Source organism: Sardina pilchardus, chromosome 4, assembly GCF_963854185.1.
Source record: "Sardina pilchardus chromosome 4, fSarPil1.1, whole genome shotgun sequence".
Lineage (NCBI taxonomy): Eukaryota > Metazoa > Chordata > Actinopteri > Clupeiformes > Clupeidae > Sardina > Sardina pilchardus.
Window position 1 is genome coordinate 4,458,204 of NC_084997.1, and position 17,887 is coordinate 4,476,090.

Here is a 17,887-nt window from a genome sequence, read left to right on the forward strand (position 1 = left end):
TTCTTAACTGTTGACCTTAAAGGATATGAACATTCTGTAAGTTTACACAGGCAATTAAATGATCTTGGCATGTGCATGAGTTAAGGATAATTATTTATGATCCGCTAACAGTCACTACAGACTTCATTTTTTTGGTGGTAGGTGTAATATCAAGATATATTTTTTCTGCAACACTGCACTATACCTTTGAGAAATTGGGAGTAATATGATATGATATTTGAAATGATGTTGACATATGTTTTCCTAATAGGTTACACATAGTTGAACACAATCGGTGGAGAGAGGGAGAGAAGTAATGAGAAAAGAGACAACCCACACATAGTGTAATTCTGAATAAATTAATATTCAGAACAAAACCTGTTGTGCTAAATACCGGATTCATATTTCATAGTTTTATGTAAGTAGGCTGAATATGTGGAGCTAGAATAGAATAGACGGCAGCTCACTGACATGTTTGTGTCCCAGCTTTTTGGCAGGCTTTTTGACGTGATGTCAGAGGAACTTGACAGTTAATAGGACCCTGCAGAGATTCCAGTCGGACCTTACCTGGTCGCAGACAGTTGCACTTTCCAACCTGAAGTTGGTGTCTTAAAACGCAATATCCAACTTCAGAAAGACACCATGGTGTCGTATTTTCATTGCCATTTGTTGCTAGCATCACTCGTGCTACCGTGCACCTTATTAGGGGAGGTGATATTTCGCTGCCCGAGCTGCACCGCGGAGAGGCAAGCATGCCCTAAACTCACGACCACTTGTGCAGAGATTGTGAGAGAACCCGGCTGTGGCTGCTGTCCGGTATGTGCCCGGCAGCTGGGAGAATTCTGCGGCGTGTACACGCCAAGATGCGCCAGCGGTTTGAGGTGTTACCCGACTCAGGATTCCGACATGCCCCTGGATCAGCTGGTAAAGGGATTGGGACAATGTGGGCATAAAGTGGACGTTGAGCCTACTGTCAGTCTTGAGAATCCAGAACAAAGTGGTAAGTTGTCCTCTGAAAATGTACAGATAAACACCTAAACTTGAAATACCGAAATGTGTGGTGTTTCCCGTTGACCCCAACAGTCTAGATATTAGGAACAGTCCCATGGTCTGCCATTTATTCTATTATTGAGTCACTTGCATAATGTAATCATGATCTGCTATGTGATTGCTCTGACAGCATCAATCATCGTGTTTATTTTCATGCATTTGGTCTTTGTTTTAAACATTTAATTAAAGCTGTTTTAAATGATATTCACTCTATTTACATTCGTTTTTTTTCTTTCTGTGAATATGCTTCGAGTGATCACAATTGCAAATAGACATAATGCAATATTCGTCGTGATCGAAAATGAATCTGTGACTAACTCCACGGCCAGCATCGCACAGGGTTTATTTTAGAATAGCCTACTATTGGATAAACCGAGAATAAACTATAGATAGGCTGTAGTTTTTTCCACTTTCTAATCCAAAAGTAAATTTGCCTTCCCAAAATCACCAGGTTAGGTAAACATTGTGTGTCATGCAGTTGACAAGAAAACTATTGCTCTTTTTAATGGACTTATCAGTGCTGTGCATACTGGTCTACTTCCTCAAGTTCATGTGCATCAGCTGTTTTCAGGAAATCCCTCACATACTCAATCCGGCCATATTCCTTTGCATGAGATGCCCAAATATAGAAATTACATAGCAACCCTAAATATCTTCCAGAAACTGATTTTGTACATTTGGTTTTCATTTTTGTGTCATTACTTTTTAACCACACAGTCATTTCACACACTGCTGTAACATCAAGACACAGCCTCCTGGAGCACTTATGATAATCAACCAGCCTCCATTATTCTCCTTCCTCCATCTTGTTCCTCTGTCTCCTCCTCATCTCTCCACTAATCACATTGCAAACAAATGGCCACTTGTGTTGATGGGTACCAAAGGGGAAATGGCTCCTACCAATTCACCAGCATGGTGAACTTTGAGCTTTGCCTCTGATCTCTTGTGATAGAGTTCTGCCTCAGTGACCTCCATCTATTCTGCGCTCAGGAACATCATGGTCAAGGCCAGTAGCCATGAAAGGATCCTTCACGCATTTGAACGATTGTGCATCCAGTGAGATAAATATGTCCTCTGGGTTGTGAATGGTCAATACTTTTAATAACCATTATTCCATATTAATTAATAGATTGTTCAAACCACTCATAGAGAATGCATTAGCATGAGAAACAGCTCATTGTTGACATGTGTCCAGTGTCCTCTTCTGTTTCTGTCATGGGACCGTAACGTCCTTTGATGCCAATCTGGTGCAAAGTACACAAAGCCTGGCATGTTCCCTTCAAACAGTCCCTCATCATGTTCTTTCTATTAGCCCAAACAATATGAGGGGTTCTTGGAGACCTGAGCTAATGCTTGGCTCTTGGGTTTGTGACTGTGCCAGAACATGGCTCAGTCATGCAGAGGGGTCGAGTGTACTGTGTAGTGGAGTGGCATGAATGACGTTATTATGGGGCGCTGGAGGGAGGCGTAATGGTCAGGACCTTACATGACACTTGTTTATGACTCTCAGAAGACTTTGTTTGTGTCCAGTCATTTGTTTTGCTCGTAAGTGAACTCCCCATTGCTGGGTACGTGATGTTTTTTCCCCCTCTTGGTTTTATTTATAGCGTGCAGCCATCTCGGCTTTGTTTGAGCAATTAGGCCTTCATTAGCACGTCACCCATTTGTTGCTGCCTTGTGCTCAGATGAAAAGCCAAATGTGTCATGCTTGTTCTCATTACAGCCCCGTTTCACCATTGCCCTCTCTCTGTCACTCAGGCTTCTTTTTTGGGGGGTCTGTTCAAACACGTCCTGTAACAGTAATCGCCGGGGAAGGGCTCCACCTGTAGCTGACTCCCCGTTCGCGGTGGGGGAGCCTGAGCCGAGGGTGATGGGTGCCCCAGCCGTGGCGCCAGCCCAGCGGGGACCAGGTGGAGGCTCGCCCGGGCGCTGCCCTGGCATTCAGATGGCGAGCAGGCGGGCGCTCAGTGAGGCTCTGCTCTGTGCTGTGCTGAGGGAGTGTTTTGGAGATAAGACACGTCTCCAACACAAGCGCTCGGGGCAGCAGTCTTGGCTCATCACCCAGTGGCACGGCACATGGGGCCAGTTGTGCAATTGATAGCTGTTGCTGTTGGCACTGTCAGAGGCTGCAGCCACGCAGTGCATATTGCATGCTCTCATATTGCTTTCCCCATCGCCTTAAAGATGGTCAATAGCAACAGATGAGGCATTCTTGGTTTTGTAAGGACTCATGCAAGGTCACTCTGGGCTGTTTGGTGCATGATCGCTTTCATGATGAGTGTGACGGTGCAGTGTTTCTGGATGACGTGCGCTACTCTTCAGATTGTCCATAAGCATGAGTAATGATATTGTTGATGATGGTGATGTTGTCGATGATAATGATGATGATGATGATGATGATGTGTTAAGAAAATCATGCAGTCAGTTTGGCTTGCAGAGAGAGATGAGTCGATGAACTCTTGTCCTTTTCTACCTGGCTGCTCATCGCACATGTCTTGACTGCTCTAAACTCAAGTGAACTCTTGTCGGCACCAAGTTATGACGTTAATGCTGCAAAGCTGTTTTTGATGAAATCTCTATGGGAACTTCTTGAGTGCCACGTCTACTTTGTTTTTGTCTCTGTTTATACAATCTAACTTTTGGTCTTAGGTTTATGTGACGTTTTTGAACTCTTTTCAAACTGTCCTTCTCTGTGTTTTTGTGTGCAGCTTTTCGCTCTCTCCCCCCAGTCATGCTCTGAATCACGGCTCATTCATTGTCTCTTCCTTACCTCCCCCATCTGTGGTCTGCTCTCGTTATCTTTCACTCTCTGTTTTTGTGTGTCATGTATACTGTGATTGGCCTTGAAGCCCCGCGGGGGGAGAGATGTGCTGGGGCTTGCCCCGTGCCTCCCCTCCCTCCCCTCCGACACCCCTACAGGTGCCTAATTAGAGTAGGGGATGCCTTTGGTGGCGGCAGCGTGTCAGGACCTGCGACCCCTAACAGAGGCTCCGCACGGGCGGCGGGACCCAAGTGCTGCCCCGCAGACATCAGGGGTGTCGACAGTGTTGGGCGCGTGGAGGGGGAAGACATGAGTGAAGCCCCCACAGGCTGGAAAGGGGGAGGATATAGGGAGGCCAGAGGATAGACAGCCTGCACTCAGAAGAGCCAGCTCCAGACCAACACACAAAACCCTCCTACTTTACCATAAAGTCTACATTCGCCTTTTGCCCATTTCTCGGAGAACTTGATAATCATAAAAGTAAATATATGGGGAACGGAGGTGTACTCTTTGTATCACTTTACTCTTTGAACAATGTACAATATCACATTGGTGTGGGTTATTCCCAAGGCCTCACTGAGACACTGTATTTTACCAAGCATCGTAAATATAGCCTAGTAAACCTCTGGGAGTCTGGGATGTTTGTCAGAGAATGACATGTTATGTCAGAGCGACAGGTCTCTTCTTCTGGCTGTGACAAACGCATGTCTAATTTGCCCATGTTTAGGGATGAGGTCACGCAGAGAGACGTTGCCCTGAGCAGATAGAGGCAGCACTAACACAGCAGAGCTGTGCAAGACATAACTCACCCAATTATCTCGCGCTTCACTGCACTTGCCGATGGCACTGATTTGAAGTGCTTTGGCTTCAAGATATGTAGTCTTATAACAGTATTTTGACAGATTCAGTTTCGTTTGGCAAAATGCTCTGAATGAGACAATAGCCCTGAACATATCTCTTGTGTTATTTGAAGCAAAGAATTTCTGTATGGCAACCGCTGTCCAAAATAGCAACATTCTGTATGTCTTGTGTGTTTTGAGAGCATCCTGGAGGCACTGCACAGTCCCGCGCTAATGCCAGATTTCATGCTCCTCTCGGCAGGTAGGGCCCTGTTTCTATGGTGCCAGGAAAAGATCAACACAGCTTGACAAAGTGAAAATGGAAAGCTGACAGCATTTGGCTGTAGCCGGCAGTCATCCCTCTGAAAACAAGTCCTCTGTTTTTTCTATATCAGGCGATGTGGAGTCAAGATCACATTTTGTCTTTTCCAACCTTGACCTATTTAGTCTTCATTTCTGTCATCTCGTTACAACAATGGAGAGTGGTGCTGTACAAATAACCTCTGTGTTTTAATTTCAGAGGTAATGACTTAATGATATTCATTATATTTGCTGTAATGATGTTATCACACATACAGTACACATTCATACGAACACCCACAACCATAAACACATCTATGCACACACACACACACCCACGCACACACATGCGCGTGCCTGCACAGGTTCGCCTGCTCATGGCGAGAGCTTAGTCATCAGCTTGAGAATGATTTACGACTGCACACAGCACTACTACTCTGTCTTTGCATTTGTAATTAGAGATAGGAGAAAGCCCAGGCAGATGTCCTGGCATGGAGCTTTTAATGGAGAGAAGATCTCTCGCCAGGTAGTCTACCTCCCATGAGGCTGAACTCTGGAAACGCTTTGTCAGCAAGTAGGACGTGACTTGCTTCCATGGAAGTCCTTGCCTCGCACAGGCAATGCTGTCCAGTGAGCCTTCCTGTCTCCATATTCATTGGTCATCAGAGTCTAAGACAGGCCCAGATGCACGCATCAACAAATTCAACATAATGTTCTGCCAGTACGTTGGATTACGGTTACTTATTCAGTTTAGTTCCACACCTTAGTTGATTTAAGTTTCCAACTATCAAGTTGTTGTCAACAGATATGCTGTACCATGCCCATGCAGGCTTTGTCTCAGATTTGAACTGGACCAAATATGGATATCCTGTGGTAGAAATATGCTGAAACACCTTTTATCTTGATCTGTTAATATTTAACTGGATGCGCAACTTTGCAACCATTTCCTATGAAATGCAGATATCAGCCACTGTAAATTTGCCCCTGGCTTCCCATAACCAAACACCATTAAGGGAGGCATTTGTCAACACCAGTCACATGCTCTCAAAAAAACGCTACGATTCCCGGACCTAAAGAGAAGCAGAAGGGTTCCGTGCAGATAGTCAAGAACGTTCCTCACTCTCTAGCACATTGGCCTCTGGGCTGATGACTGTTTCATTTGTACAGTGAAAGGAAATGAAATGACTTTCTGTACTGTTATTTTGTGCTGCTGTGGCACCGTAGCCCTTCGGAGCTGTAACGATCGCTAAAGGGCCTGCTCTTATGTAAGTGTGAAATAACCATGCCCCAGCTAGCCATTCAACTGCCTCAGCTGTCTGCATTGCTTTGCTTTTTCATACAACTCATGACCTCTTTGCTGGCTCTCTGCTGCCTGGTACAAAAAAGTATCTCATTACTTGTTATTTCTGTGTGTGGAACTAGGAGGGGTTGGGCTGGCTATTTATTTAGTAGATGTTTAACCATAAGGGTAAACTGTGGACACATTTCAATCAATGCCAATGTCGTCTTGTTGGTTTTCCATTTGAGCATGATGATGGACCCAAGGGGGGAGGGGGGTTATGTCATCACCCCAGGGCCCGAGCAAACCAAACTCTCTTTTACAGCGCTGCATAGGCCAGCGGTGGCCATAATTCCACTTTATGTACATATATGTTTATAAACTCCAACCAGTTAACCGAAACATTCATTAACCCAAAATAGTAATTTGATTGCTTTTTGGCAGTGCAGCTACTAAAATGTACTCATTATACTACACTGTAATTTTTTCAGAGCAGAGTTATTGAAAGCAAGATGGAGTGTCTGACTGATGGGATTCAAAGGGCCTGCTGTCGTCTTGTACGTCCTGAAGCCAGGAGTTAATACCTAACACATATCCAAGAGTGGTTAAACAGAGAAAAAGAGTAGTGTCCGTTTCTAAGTCATGTTTGCCCATGTCAGAAAGAATCGAACTAAAATGCTTGCAGCATGTATATTTTGTCATAGATTGATAGAGTATGTGAAAAATGAAAATAAGAAATGATTCTGTCATTTATGACCTAAAGCATACCATCTTGATAAAGCACTTTTTGAGCCCCTGCCTACTGTAAGTGAAGGCTCCTGTCGGTGCCTAATCTGAAGCTGGGCTTTACAGCAGCACCTCGGCTCCCAGTGAGACACTGGTGGACAAGCACCAAGCGGAGGCCATAATGACCCCAAGAGGAGCAAGTGTCCACACCCAGACCGCCAAGGCCCACACACTGTCAGGCCTCAGAGAGGGGCCCAGAGACTTGGACAAGGAGGTGTTATTGGAGCGGGCCCAGGGCCATTATGGCAGCGGAAAGGGATAGCTGGGAGAGTACGTAATGGCAGGTGTCCGGATCATAGCGCAGCATGTCCGCCTGGCTGCCAACAATTTCTGAAATGAGGCAAACTATTAGAAAAGAGATGCACGCTGAGTTTGACACTATTCTTAGGGCCTGCTCACATGGATGTTGGCTGTGAAACTGGAGAGCGTGAGGTCCGTGGCCGGACAAAGCCGTGGTCCAGGCAATCATCCTCCCCTCAGATCTTCCACGGAGCAGCCGCCCCTTGGGCCCGTGACATCATGCGCATGTCTGTTCTGGGCACGTGGCCTGAGGGGAGTGCTTTTCAACACTTTCTTCTCTCGCCCTCTGGGGCTCCGCCGCCGCCGCCGCCACCACCGCCGCACTCAACCGCCCGCCCGCCCGCCGCACTGGCCTTCACATGGAGCAGACAGCGCAGCGCAGCGATGAGATCACAGAGAAGAGTCTCCGTTAACAGCCCCGGCCCAGCGGGGGAGGAGAGCAGGCCTCTCCCTGGGGATCAGTGACCCACTCATTGAAGTGGCATTACACAGAGTGACACACATCAGTGGTGCCCCAGGAGCCATCGCGTCTTCCTGCCTCTCTGCGGCCCTGGGATGAATGGGGGCGAGGGAGATTTGGGGCACGCCATTATTATGGGAAGTGGAGCCTTGATTAAAGGAGAGCAAATGACGGTGTTTGTGCAGTGCTTTTGTTGCCAGGCGCTGATGTGATGGCACACATGTGACGGAGCAGAGCACATGGCGCCGCCGCCAACAGGTCCCATGTCAGTGTCCTGGAGTCATCCAGAGGGAAGCGATGAGCAAATGGAACAAACACTGAGAACAGGGACGGGAAATCAGGCAGATTATACATTATTTTCATTGTTAACAATACAGACAGGGCAATCAGGCCTTTTACTGTTGACGTGTGACTATGAAAATACCTGTTGTTTCACAACATGGTCCTAAATAGAAACAGAAACAGAACATCTTAGTTTGGGGAAGTCACTGCAGCGATGCAATTTCACTGATTTCAAGGATTCAACAGATTGCCACCGCTATTTTCAGTATTATTCTAACAGTATTCTGGCAGTTGTAGTGGTTTTGTTTCTCTGCTAAGCGTGAGCCACAATAGCTTGCTCCCTTTGTTTGTAAAGCAGAGACAGGAGTCTAGTGGCACTGTAGCACAGTTTAGTCATGGACTTCCAATGAAATGCTAAACCAAGGTTGCATCCCACTCACTTTCACTGTGCGATGACCAGTGCTCACTAGCGCAGTAGTGGGCAAACAAATAATTGTTTGGACTTTGGTCACTGTTATGGAAACTGCTGTTGTGTTTAGGGTTCTGTTCTGAGCAGTCAGAATGCCTTACAACATGGCAGCAGGGATCTGGGAAACTAGGGTTGAAAATGGACGCAGATGAAGTTGCATTTTCTTCTACAGTACAATTGGAGACCCATCCTTATGGGCCAGAGCCAGACATCATAATTCTTGATCTTCAAACATGTAGTTCTTGGGTGGCATTTAGTGTCGGGAGTGTTATTGAATTTTCACAACCCAACCTCTGTCTCTTAGCTAGTTGTCTGTGCTTTGTGAAAGTTGTGTTGATTGTGTTGTATGTTTAAATTAGCAAAATGTGTACAGTATTTGCACAGCAGTCCTTAAATAAACACAATCTAATCCCTCTGTTTGCATGACAACATACATACAGCATGCAGAAATGACTTTAAATGCTGGCTTGACATCATCTGAGTTGACTTAGTTGATAGCAACAAACAATTTTACTGTCAGTCATTGTGACACACAATAAATCACCTGCCTCTATTTGATGGCGAAGATTATGGAAGGAAATTAACCTTCATTGGGTTTCACTGATCAAAGGTATATCTCCCAAGTCAGTGAATTAAATCCCTGAGCACCCTATAGGCTAAAAATAGCAACAATTACCCTGACATGCGATCATGTTTCAAAGATTTAGCAACCATTTTAATCTAAAACAGAGAAGATCGCCTGCATTTACCTTAAAGTGCTTGCCAGAGATAAAAGGTAGCTCTCGTTTTACTGTCTGTTCTGTCTCAGTCAGTAGCTGTGATTAAGGGCTGCCTATTAGCTTGTCCACGTTGGTCTCTGATGGTCTGCCAAAGCCCTGATGCTACTTGTGCTATATCAGCCAAATGGGTCCCATTCTTAGCCTGCTATTTTGCCTCCACAAATCAGTGGGTGAACCTTAGCAAATGGCAGCGACCTATATAGTATTGCAAATGTATGCGTTGTGTTCTACTGATTTGGAGTAATGTGAGACTTGTGTGTTTTGTGTGTAAACCAGGGGAAGTCTCTGGAACCAAGGTCCCCCCTCAGAGAAAGCAAACATTCATAGATTGCAGAATCCACGTCGCTCGGCAGAAGCACGAGAATGACATGAAGAAGACCATGAGGACCAACCGGCTGGAGGAGACGCGGCCCGGACACCCTCGGCCCGTGAGTGTTTCTGCCCAGCCCTCTGGGGAGCCAGCAGGCTACAGGCCTCCAGCTAACCCCTTGGGTCCTATTCTAAGTGGACACAAGCTTCATGCAAACAAACTGTGGCAAGCTAAAGGTCTACGCTGACCTGAGCTGGCACTGAATTTGATACGGCAGTGCCCTCTTCTGGCTATCACTCACACACACACACGCACACACACACACACACACACACACACACACACACACGCACAGTCGCACACACACACACACACACACACACACACACACACACAGACTCACAGACTCACAGACTCACATTCATGGATGCAAAAGACAGCTACATACACACATACTGTATAAATATGAAGCTAGTTTACCACAGTGGTAAAGTGATTTATTTCATGGTATATCAATGAATACTTTTGCAATACATCATTTTAATTACTTATAATCATAAATAAACTTTTTCATCACGTCATCTATTTTTTAAACCTCCTTTTGTCTCATATTGCGGTTGAAAGAGGATCCAAAGGGAACATCTCCATCTTCAATATTGTTCTGTAAATTCATTGTTTGTATGGCATTCTAACTAGTAAATCACTCCTTCAATATCCAACTGTAAAATATCTTTTTTTTTTATTTCACTCCTTCACTTTATTTTATTTCATTCCTTCTTTTTTATATCACTGCCATGAATTACATTAAATAATTCATAGGGAGGAGCTGTTAACAGGAATGTGAAGCAGTTAAGTGTGCCATTTACAGCAAAGAATAAAAGACACATTTGGACATTCTGTACACTCAGAATAAATCCATTGTTATTGAGCTTGCCCATTGTGTCATTCTAAAGAAAGCCTGTTTACTGTGAAAGTATGTTCATGTCCTCACCAACGCATCAGCGTCAATCCTCCTGAATAATTCTTATCAGTTAAAATGGCTATCTGTCCAAAGCCTTTGGAAGACTAGGTTGTTTTGTTGAAACGTGACACATTGTGTGAGCTTCTCATTTGTTAACCAAATAATATGTGGAGAAAGCAGCACGTTACAGTTGACCACAGTTTGTCCATGTGACTGGGAAAATGACTGCCACCTCATGTGAACTGAAGCTCCAGCTTCAGTCTTTACAAATTAGCGTGCCCTCTATAGCCATTAACAGAAGCCATAAGTGTTTTGACCTGAAAAACAATGATATACATGCCCAGATTTTCCCCCTCATTTAACTCTCTCTATAGCAGCTATTAAACAAGAAATAGTCAAGGAAAAAAGACAATCGATGAGACCATTAGTGAACAACAGTAGAGACAACAATGGTATGAGTGTGGAGTGGGAAGGGGCAGAGCAGGACAGGCAGAAGACCCACGAGCCGCCTCTCTTGTGTCCATGGGGCAGAGTGGAGGAGGTGGTGCTGGAGGAGCTGGAGGAGGAGGGAGGGATGTGCTCACGTGCTGCTCTGGCGTCCCCCATGCGCCGGAGAGATTCCTTTCGGGAGTAGCGCATGACGCTAGGTCTGGGGAGCTCGGGGCAGTGCAGCACAGGCTAGCCTAGCCTAGCCTAGCCTAGCCTAGCGCAGCTTAGCACAGTCCAGCATGGTCCAGGGCAGTGTTTGTGTAGCGTAGCGCCCAGGGCTCTGCGAGGGGGCCACTCTTCATTCACATGATATGGATAAGATCCCTGGCAGCCCGGCGCTGCAGCGTGCCCTCTCATCTCGGGCCAAGCAGAGCGCGCTCCATCGCCGGCCAGGCCCTTTGATGCAGCTGCGTGTCCCCCTCCGGCCGAGTGGAGGGGAGAAGGGCGCCGAGGGCAGGAGCCAGGGCTGGCATGGAGTAAAAAGAACGCGCAGGGCGACTGGCAGAGCAGGGCCAGAGAGATGAATATCGACAAACGATTCATGACCCCAGCGCTTATTGTTCTCCTGCAGGGCCAGAGCCAGTGTCAGCAGGAGCTGGACAAGGTTCTAGAGGAGATCTCCCAGATGACCTTCGTCAACAATAAGGGCTCGCTAGAGAACCTGTACGAGCTGAAATTCCCCAACTGTGACAAGGAGGGCCAGTACAACACGAAGCAGGTGAGCCCCATATACACACAGTCAGAACAGAGTCCTCTGTAAGGCACACAACACCCAACAGACATGGAAGCAAGGATTCGGATTACAATTTCAGGAAACAACAAACAGCAAAGCAACAAAAGCAACAAAAGTTACAATTCAACAAAATAAGCCATGAATCATCACATCACTAAATCAACAGGTGATGCATGAGCACGGGGATAACTGTGTCCAGTGCATCCTCTCCCAAACCTTCGTTTAGAAGGAGCCACAACCAAAACAATGGAATGTTGCAGTGGAGCTTAGAGAAAGACGGAACAAAACACCACGACTTCCTCTCATGAATGGACATTTTGTTAACACAGAGGCGACAGTGTCTGAGACAGAAGTTACAAGGTAGTAAAAATATTTACTATCAGACTGTAATCAGTCTGTTAGACGAAAGTTGCTGTTTTTTTAGCACAGAAAGTTAAAACAATGGCCCACAATGAGACAGTTTTAGTTTCCTTCACTTGCGTGTCCTTGATGCAAGACCCAATTATTTTTAGCACAGGTCAAAACAATGATATGACATATCTGTATCCTGAAAGCACACCAAGTAGTCCACGTCTGGAGGTAAAACGGGGACAGAAAGGCCTGGGAGAGGCGGGCGCCGGGCGGGATGCATTGTTTTGATGTGAAAGCTCTGTTCCCAGGGCTTAAAACACTGTACCTCACTGCTCCTGATTGTTTTGTAATCATCTTGTTCCTCTTCCAATTACAGTAACTGTCAGTTTTTGTTCTTTCTCACTGAAGGAAAAAATTGAAAGTCTGTTTTTTTTGCCTATTTTGGGTCCCCGCATAAGCTGTGTCCAGTTCAATTATGACCTCATTTCGGGAGCGCTCGGTGGGGGTTGCCGAGGCATGCTGTGACAAATGGGCCACGGATGGTTGTTGTTGGAGCGCCGCTCCACCCGCTCCTCTCCCACCCATGACTGTACCAAGTGCCTCATTAACCCCTCAGAATCCTTGTTCCCACCACCACACCGCCTCCGCCTAACCAGCCCACCCTCCACCCTCCACCCCCATACCCCCCCCCCCACACCGCCTCCTCTCCTTGTGTTTCAGTGTCACATGTCCACCCACGGCCAGAGGGGCGAGTGCTGGTGCGTGGACCCACTCACGGGTGTCCAGCTCTCGTCGTCGCCCAAAGTGAGGGGGGACCCCAACTGCAGCCAGTACCTCAGCGGCCAGGAGACCAAGCCCCCCACCATCAGCACCACCACCACCGGCCAGAAATAAACGTGCTCTCACTAAACCCTCCAGCCTAAACTTGAAGGGGCCACAGTCATAAGTGATTGAATTTTAAGCATGTCAAATAATGTGTGTGTGGTCATTGTGTTTGTGTGTGTGTGTGTGTGTGTCTGTCTGTGCGTGCGTGCATATTTGGGTATGTGGGTGTGTGTGCATGGGGGTGTGTGCTGGGGGTGTGTATGGGGGTGTAGCATGCTCTTTGTCAGTTCTATATGTGTGCACATGTGGACTGTGCGTGTATGCTTGAGTGTGCCTCTGTGTGTGTGTGTGTATGTGTGTGTGTGTGTGCGTATGTGTGTGTGTATATGTGTGTGTGTGTGTGTGTGTGTGTGTGTGTGTGTGTGTGTCTGTGTGTGTGCATGAGGCCGCGTGTGTGCATGTGTGGTGTGTGTCTGTGCAGTCTGTGTGCGTGTGTGTGTGTGCATGTAAATGTTAAGTTCTGGCTCCCGTAGTTAATCTTCAGTGACAGGGAGAGAGTGGAAAGTGTGACTCGCCACGACACATGACAGCAAGGACGAGACAAGGAGAGCCATAGCTCTTTCCCTGTTTTAAATTCAGATTTCGACTAGCTAAATTTAATATGGAGCGACTGGCTTTGTCTCCTCCTATTCATAGGTTAAGTGGCCCGTGCGACATGGGGGGCGGAGAGAATGTTGTTTTAATCTGGTGGCCGCTGCTGCATCTGGCTCAGTAGTAGTGGTATTTTGGGCAGCACAGGGAGCGCAGCTGCTGGCCTCCAAGCGAAGTTCCAGTCCTATTTATTCAAGCGCTCTTTTTTGGAGGCTCGGCAAATGTGTGCTTTGAACTTGTGAATTCTGTACAGCCTCTATTAATACATTAATGGATGAATAAAATGGAAATAAATAAGCAATAAAAAGAGAGATTGTCTCCCCAACTGTAAGAATAGCTTATTTTGGGGGTCTTCTTTTTTTCCTTCAATGAGCTATCCATCTCTATCTCTCCCAGGCGTTTCAAGAATACCTCTGTTTTCTCAAAGCTCCCATTGCCATGGATCTCAGCATGCATTCCCTCTGGATCCCCTCCTCCCCTGTCTTTCTCCTCCCCTTCTTTCTCTCCCTCCCTCTCTTTCTCTCCCTCCCTCCCTCTCTCTCCCACTCCCTATGATAGCAGAGTGAGCACTGTATCCTTGCTTCATCATCCTGCATTCATACGTTTGAAGTACAGTACTAGACCACGGAGGCTGATAGAGAGAGAGAGGGGAAGCGTGAGTGAGAGAGAGGTAAAGGTAAGGGCACTGGTGCTAGCTGGAAAGGTTGTCTGTTCTCTCTCATTCAGTCGGGCTCTCCATCCATCCAGAGCCATGTGTTTGTTGAGCCCAGAAGCCTGTGGGTTTGGGTGCTGTGGAGCGAGGGGGGTTGAGTGTTCATTGGTTACTAATGAAGTGCTGACAGAGGGCAAGATTAGGACACAGGCCTGACACTGACAAATGTGATATTAAGTGGGTTAAGTGCCTATAAATAAACACAGGTTTGCCAATGTATGTCTGCAATGCCTCTGGGTTGCACCTAGCCTCTGTGGATCTCCCTAAAGGGAGTGAAGGAGGGAAATGGCTGGAGGTAGGGTGGGGTGTCTATCTGTGAGGGGGGCGGGGTGGGGGTGGGTGGAGGCATGGTTGCAGCTCTATGGAAGGATGCCAAGCGGTTCACAGGTTGAATGAGTTTGCTGAAGGTGCTCTGTCAGCAGATTTTATCCACCTGGTGTGATCGTAGGATCTTTTGACAGATCTGTGCAGCTATGCTCACAGTCTTTCTGGCGCCTATAGTGAAACACATATGTGCATATGCCGGCAATGGACACAAGACCTTTTGCAAAGAGCCACTGATCAAAGGTACTTGGATACCAGTTGACAATGATTTCTTTTGTGTGGATACAAACCAATATAGATACAGCTGCAAGTGGCAATAATTGGGGTCCAATCATCTTTGCATCATTGCATTTGTTGCAAGTTGAAGTTCTGCAATGTATCAGATACTGATCCTCATACTCCTCTCAAAGTTGCTGCCATATGCTGTCAACGTGTTTTAAGCTTGCTCCCTTTGTTTCTTTCAGATTTTGCATGAGAAAAATATCAATCTTGACAAATATAGTCAAGTTCCATTTGCTTTTCCTGCTTGGACGCCAACATATTTTAGATGCATCTCTTAAAGCGAACAAATATAACAAGTGAAACGCATTGTATTAGGTCCCATTTGTATACTTTTATTTCCTATGCCTAAAATGGTCCTGATACATGACTCCTAGTGTTTTAAAGGATTGCAAGTGGATAAAAGCCTGAGTCTATTTCTTTTTTTTTCTTTAATATATTTATACAACCTCTCCCTGACAGTATAATTCATCATATGATACAATGAGTTTGGCCTAGTTTGGAAACAATGCAAAAAACAAACTGTGCATATTTACTTGCCATAGCCAGTGGTTTGGGCAAGGTGGGAATGTTGATACAGAGTAATTGTGTGGTATTGTGTGTGTGTGTGTGTGTGTGTGTGTGTGTGTGTGTGTGTGTGTGTGTGTGTGTGTGTGTGTGTGTGTGTGTGTGTGTGTGTGCGTGTGTGTGTGTGTGTGTGTGTGTCTGTGTGTGTGTCTGTGTCTGTGTCTGTGTGTGTGTGTAGGACTAACTATGTCTTTGAGGATTTGAATGCATATTCTTTGAGTCGGCCTCTCAGTATGTGTTATCTGAGTGTGTTGCATAGCCATGTGTGTGTGTGTGTGTGTGTGTGTGTCAGTGTGTGTGTGTGTGTGTGTGTGTGTGTGAAAGAGAGGGAGAGGGAGAGCTGGAGTGTGGGCTGTGCAGGAGATGCAGCTCCAGTTCCTGGAGCCTGGAAGATGGAAAGGATGAGTGTTTACCATCTGCTGTAGTGTAAAACTGTCAAAGCCCGTCTCTGTGTTTGGAGAGTCTCACACAAGTGACCAGGGGAATTTCTTAAGCAAATCAGAACGTCTTGTGCCCTGCCAACCAGTCATGTGCCCCATCCAGCCATCCCTCACCCCCATTTCCATGTGTGTGTGTGTGTGTGTGTGTGTTATCACGGGGCACCACTTCACAAACACACACCTTCATTTATATGTGCCCTGTGCCTTTTATCTCAACTGAAACAGACAAAAACAGCTTGTACCTTGTTACAAAAAGTGAGACATCGTAAATACATGGGAACACAAAAAGTTAGTTGGTATTTTAACGTCTGTGATAAACTGCTGCACAATTAAATATATATTACCCCTTAGATCTGTGGCTCATTTGTTTTTACACATCCGTCCGACTTACGGCTTGACTATGGAAAAGGCCCACCTTCAGTCCAGTTCTCGTTGATGTTTGAAGAGCACCAAAGCCACTGGCTCAGCTGGACACGTCAGGGCCAATGGGTCTTTTTTATTCTCTGCACTAAATTCACATCATTCTAACTTCAAACTTCCATCGCCCATGAACAAGGCCCACCCTTAAAGGGCGGGGGAGGGGGTCTGCAGACTGGAGAGAGTAGCCAAGGTCAGTATCTCTCTTGTAAACCCATCACTTTAGGTTTTGATATAGTTTCCTCACGAAGACAACATTTTTCACATAAAATGATAGAAGTCAGGAGAAGAACTTGCTCTTTGAAGAATATGAAGATGAGCTGTATTTTTGCCATGTTCTAAGGCAGGATTGGTGCGGAGTGGCACATGTGAGTAGATGTAGCCATCCATAGTTGTAGTCCTAATTATGTAATAAAAGGGGCATGAATGCTTTGAAGTCCTAAGTGTAGTTGTCAGCTTCTTTGAAGGCAATAGTAATTGTCATGTTCACTACCTCACAAATCAAATCCTCCACACATGTTCCTCCCTGAGTCTGGTCCACTTCCCTGTCCTTGATCTGCCTCTTTTGTGAATGAATACCTCCTCATCTGAGGCCAAGTGGCAGCTCTCTCTCTCTCTCTCTCTCTCTCTCTCTCTCTTTCTGTTTCACCACATCTGGATTTTGTAAAAGTGTTCAGCGATCAGCCATCCTAGGGAGGACTTCACCTTGGCATCCCGCTTGGCGCCATCCTCCTCCTCTTGGTGAGCAAACACCCAACATTTCAATGCGACATGCCCAGGAGACACACACACACACACACACACACACACACACACACACACACACACACATACACACACACACACACACACACACACACACACACACACCTCTGATGGTTTCCACCTTCCGCATTATTCTGTGCCAGGGCCGCGCTGGCTGACTGTCTAGTGTCAGCACAGACTATGTATTTATGATTGCACGTTCAGTATGCTCTGTAAACGTTGGAGCCGGCCAAGAAGAGAGGGCCATTCCATCCGTTCTTGCAGTAAAGTCGGTATGCTGTTGTTGAAATGTCCATGCTGAGTCGCTGGCTTCCAAAGCCAATATTGTGTTCCCCGGAGGTTAGCCCAGCTTGGACCTTTAGTCAGTGATAAAGGAATGATTTCCATGACATGGGCCTGTGTAATCTGTGGAGTGGCTCCACTTCCTGGCTAATTTGAATGGGGAGTCAGTCCCCCTTGTGTCAGTCAGTGTTCCCCCTTGATGTTCAAACCCATGGTAAATGACTTCCTTGTTCCTGTGCAATCTCTTTGACTTCTGTTGAAAACCAGGTGACTAGCCTCTGGGCAGGGCTTTCATGCAATATGTCTTCATCCCAAATCAACCCAGATCCGGTGACATTTAGTTCCTTCTAGAACTTGTTGATATTTCTCTGTCACTAGTTTTATCAGGAAAGTATATACACACAAGAGTATATTGTGTGAGTACTATTCCTCTAAAAGACATGTCGTTTGGGTTTTTTCACTATTAACTGTGATTGAATACTGGATGATTGACCAAG

The 17,887-nt window shown here is 46.2% G+C and overlaps 1 protein-coding gene across 1 annotated transcript; it reads left to right on the forward strand.

Moving 5' to 3' along the window:
• Positions 1-509: 509 nt before the first annotated feature.
• On the forward strand, positions 510-13,911 carry igfbp2b (insulin-like growth factor binding protein 2b). The gene is made up of 4 exons (XM_062533769.1): positions 510-979; positions 9,561-9,712; positions 11,616-11,762; positions 12,849-13,911. Exons 1-4 carry the CDS (start codon positions 622-624, stop codon positions 13,020-13,022), a joined length of 831 nt encoding a protein of 276 aa, XP_062389753.1. The 5' UTR covers positions 510-621; the 3' UTR covers positions 13,023-13,911.
• Positions 13,912-17,887: the final 3,976 nt, after the last annotated feature.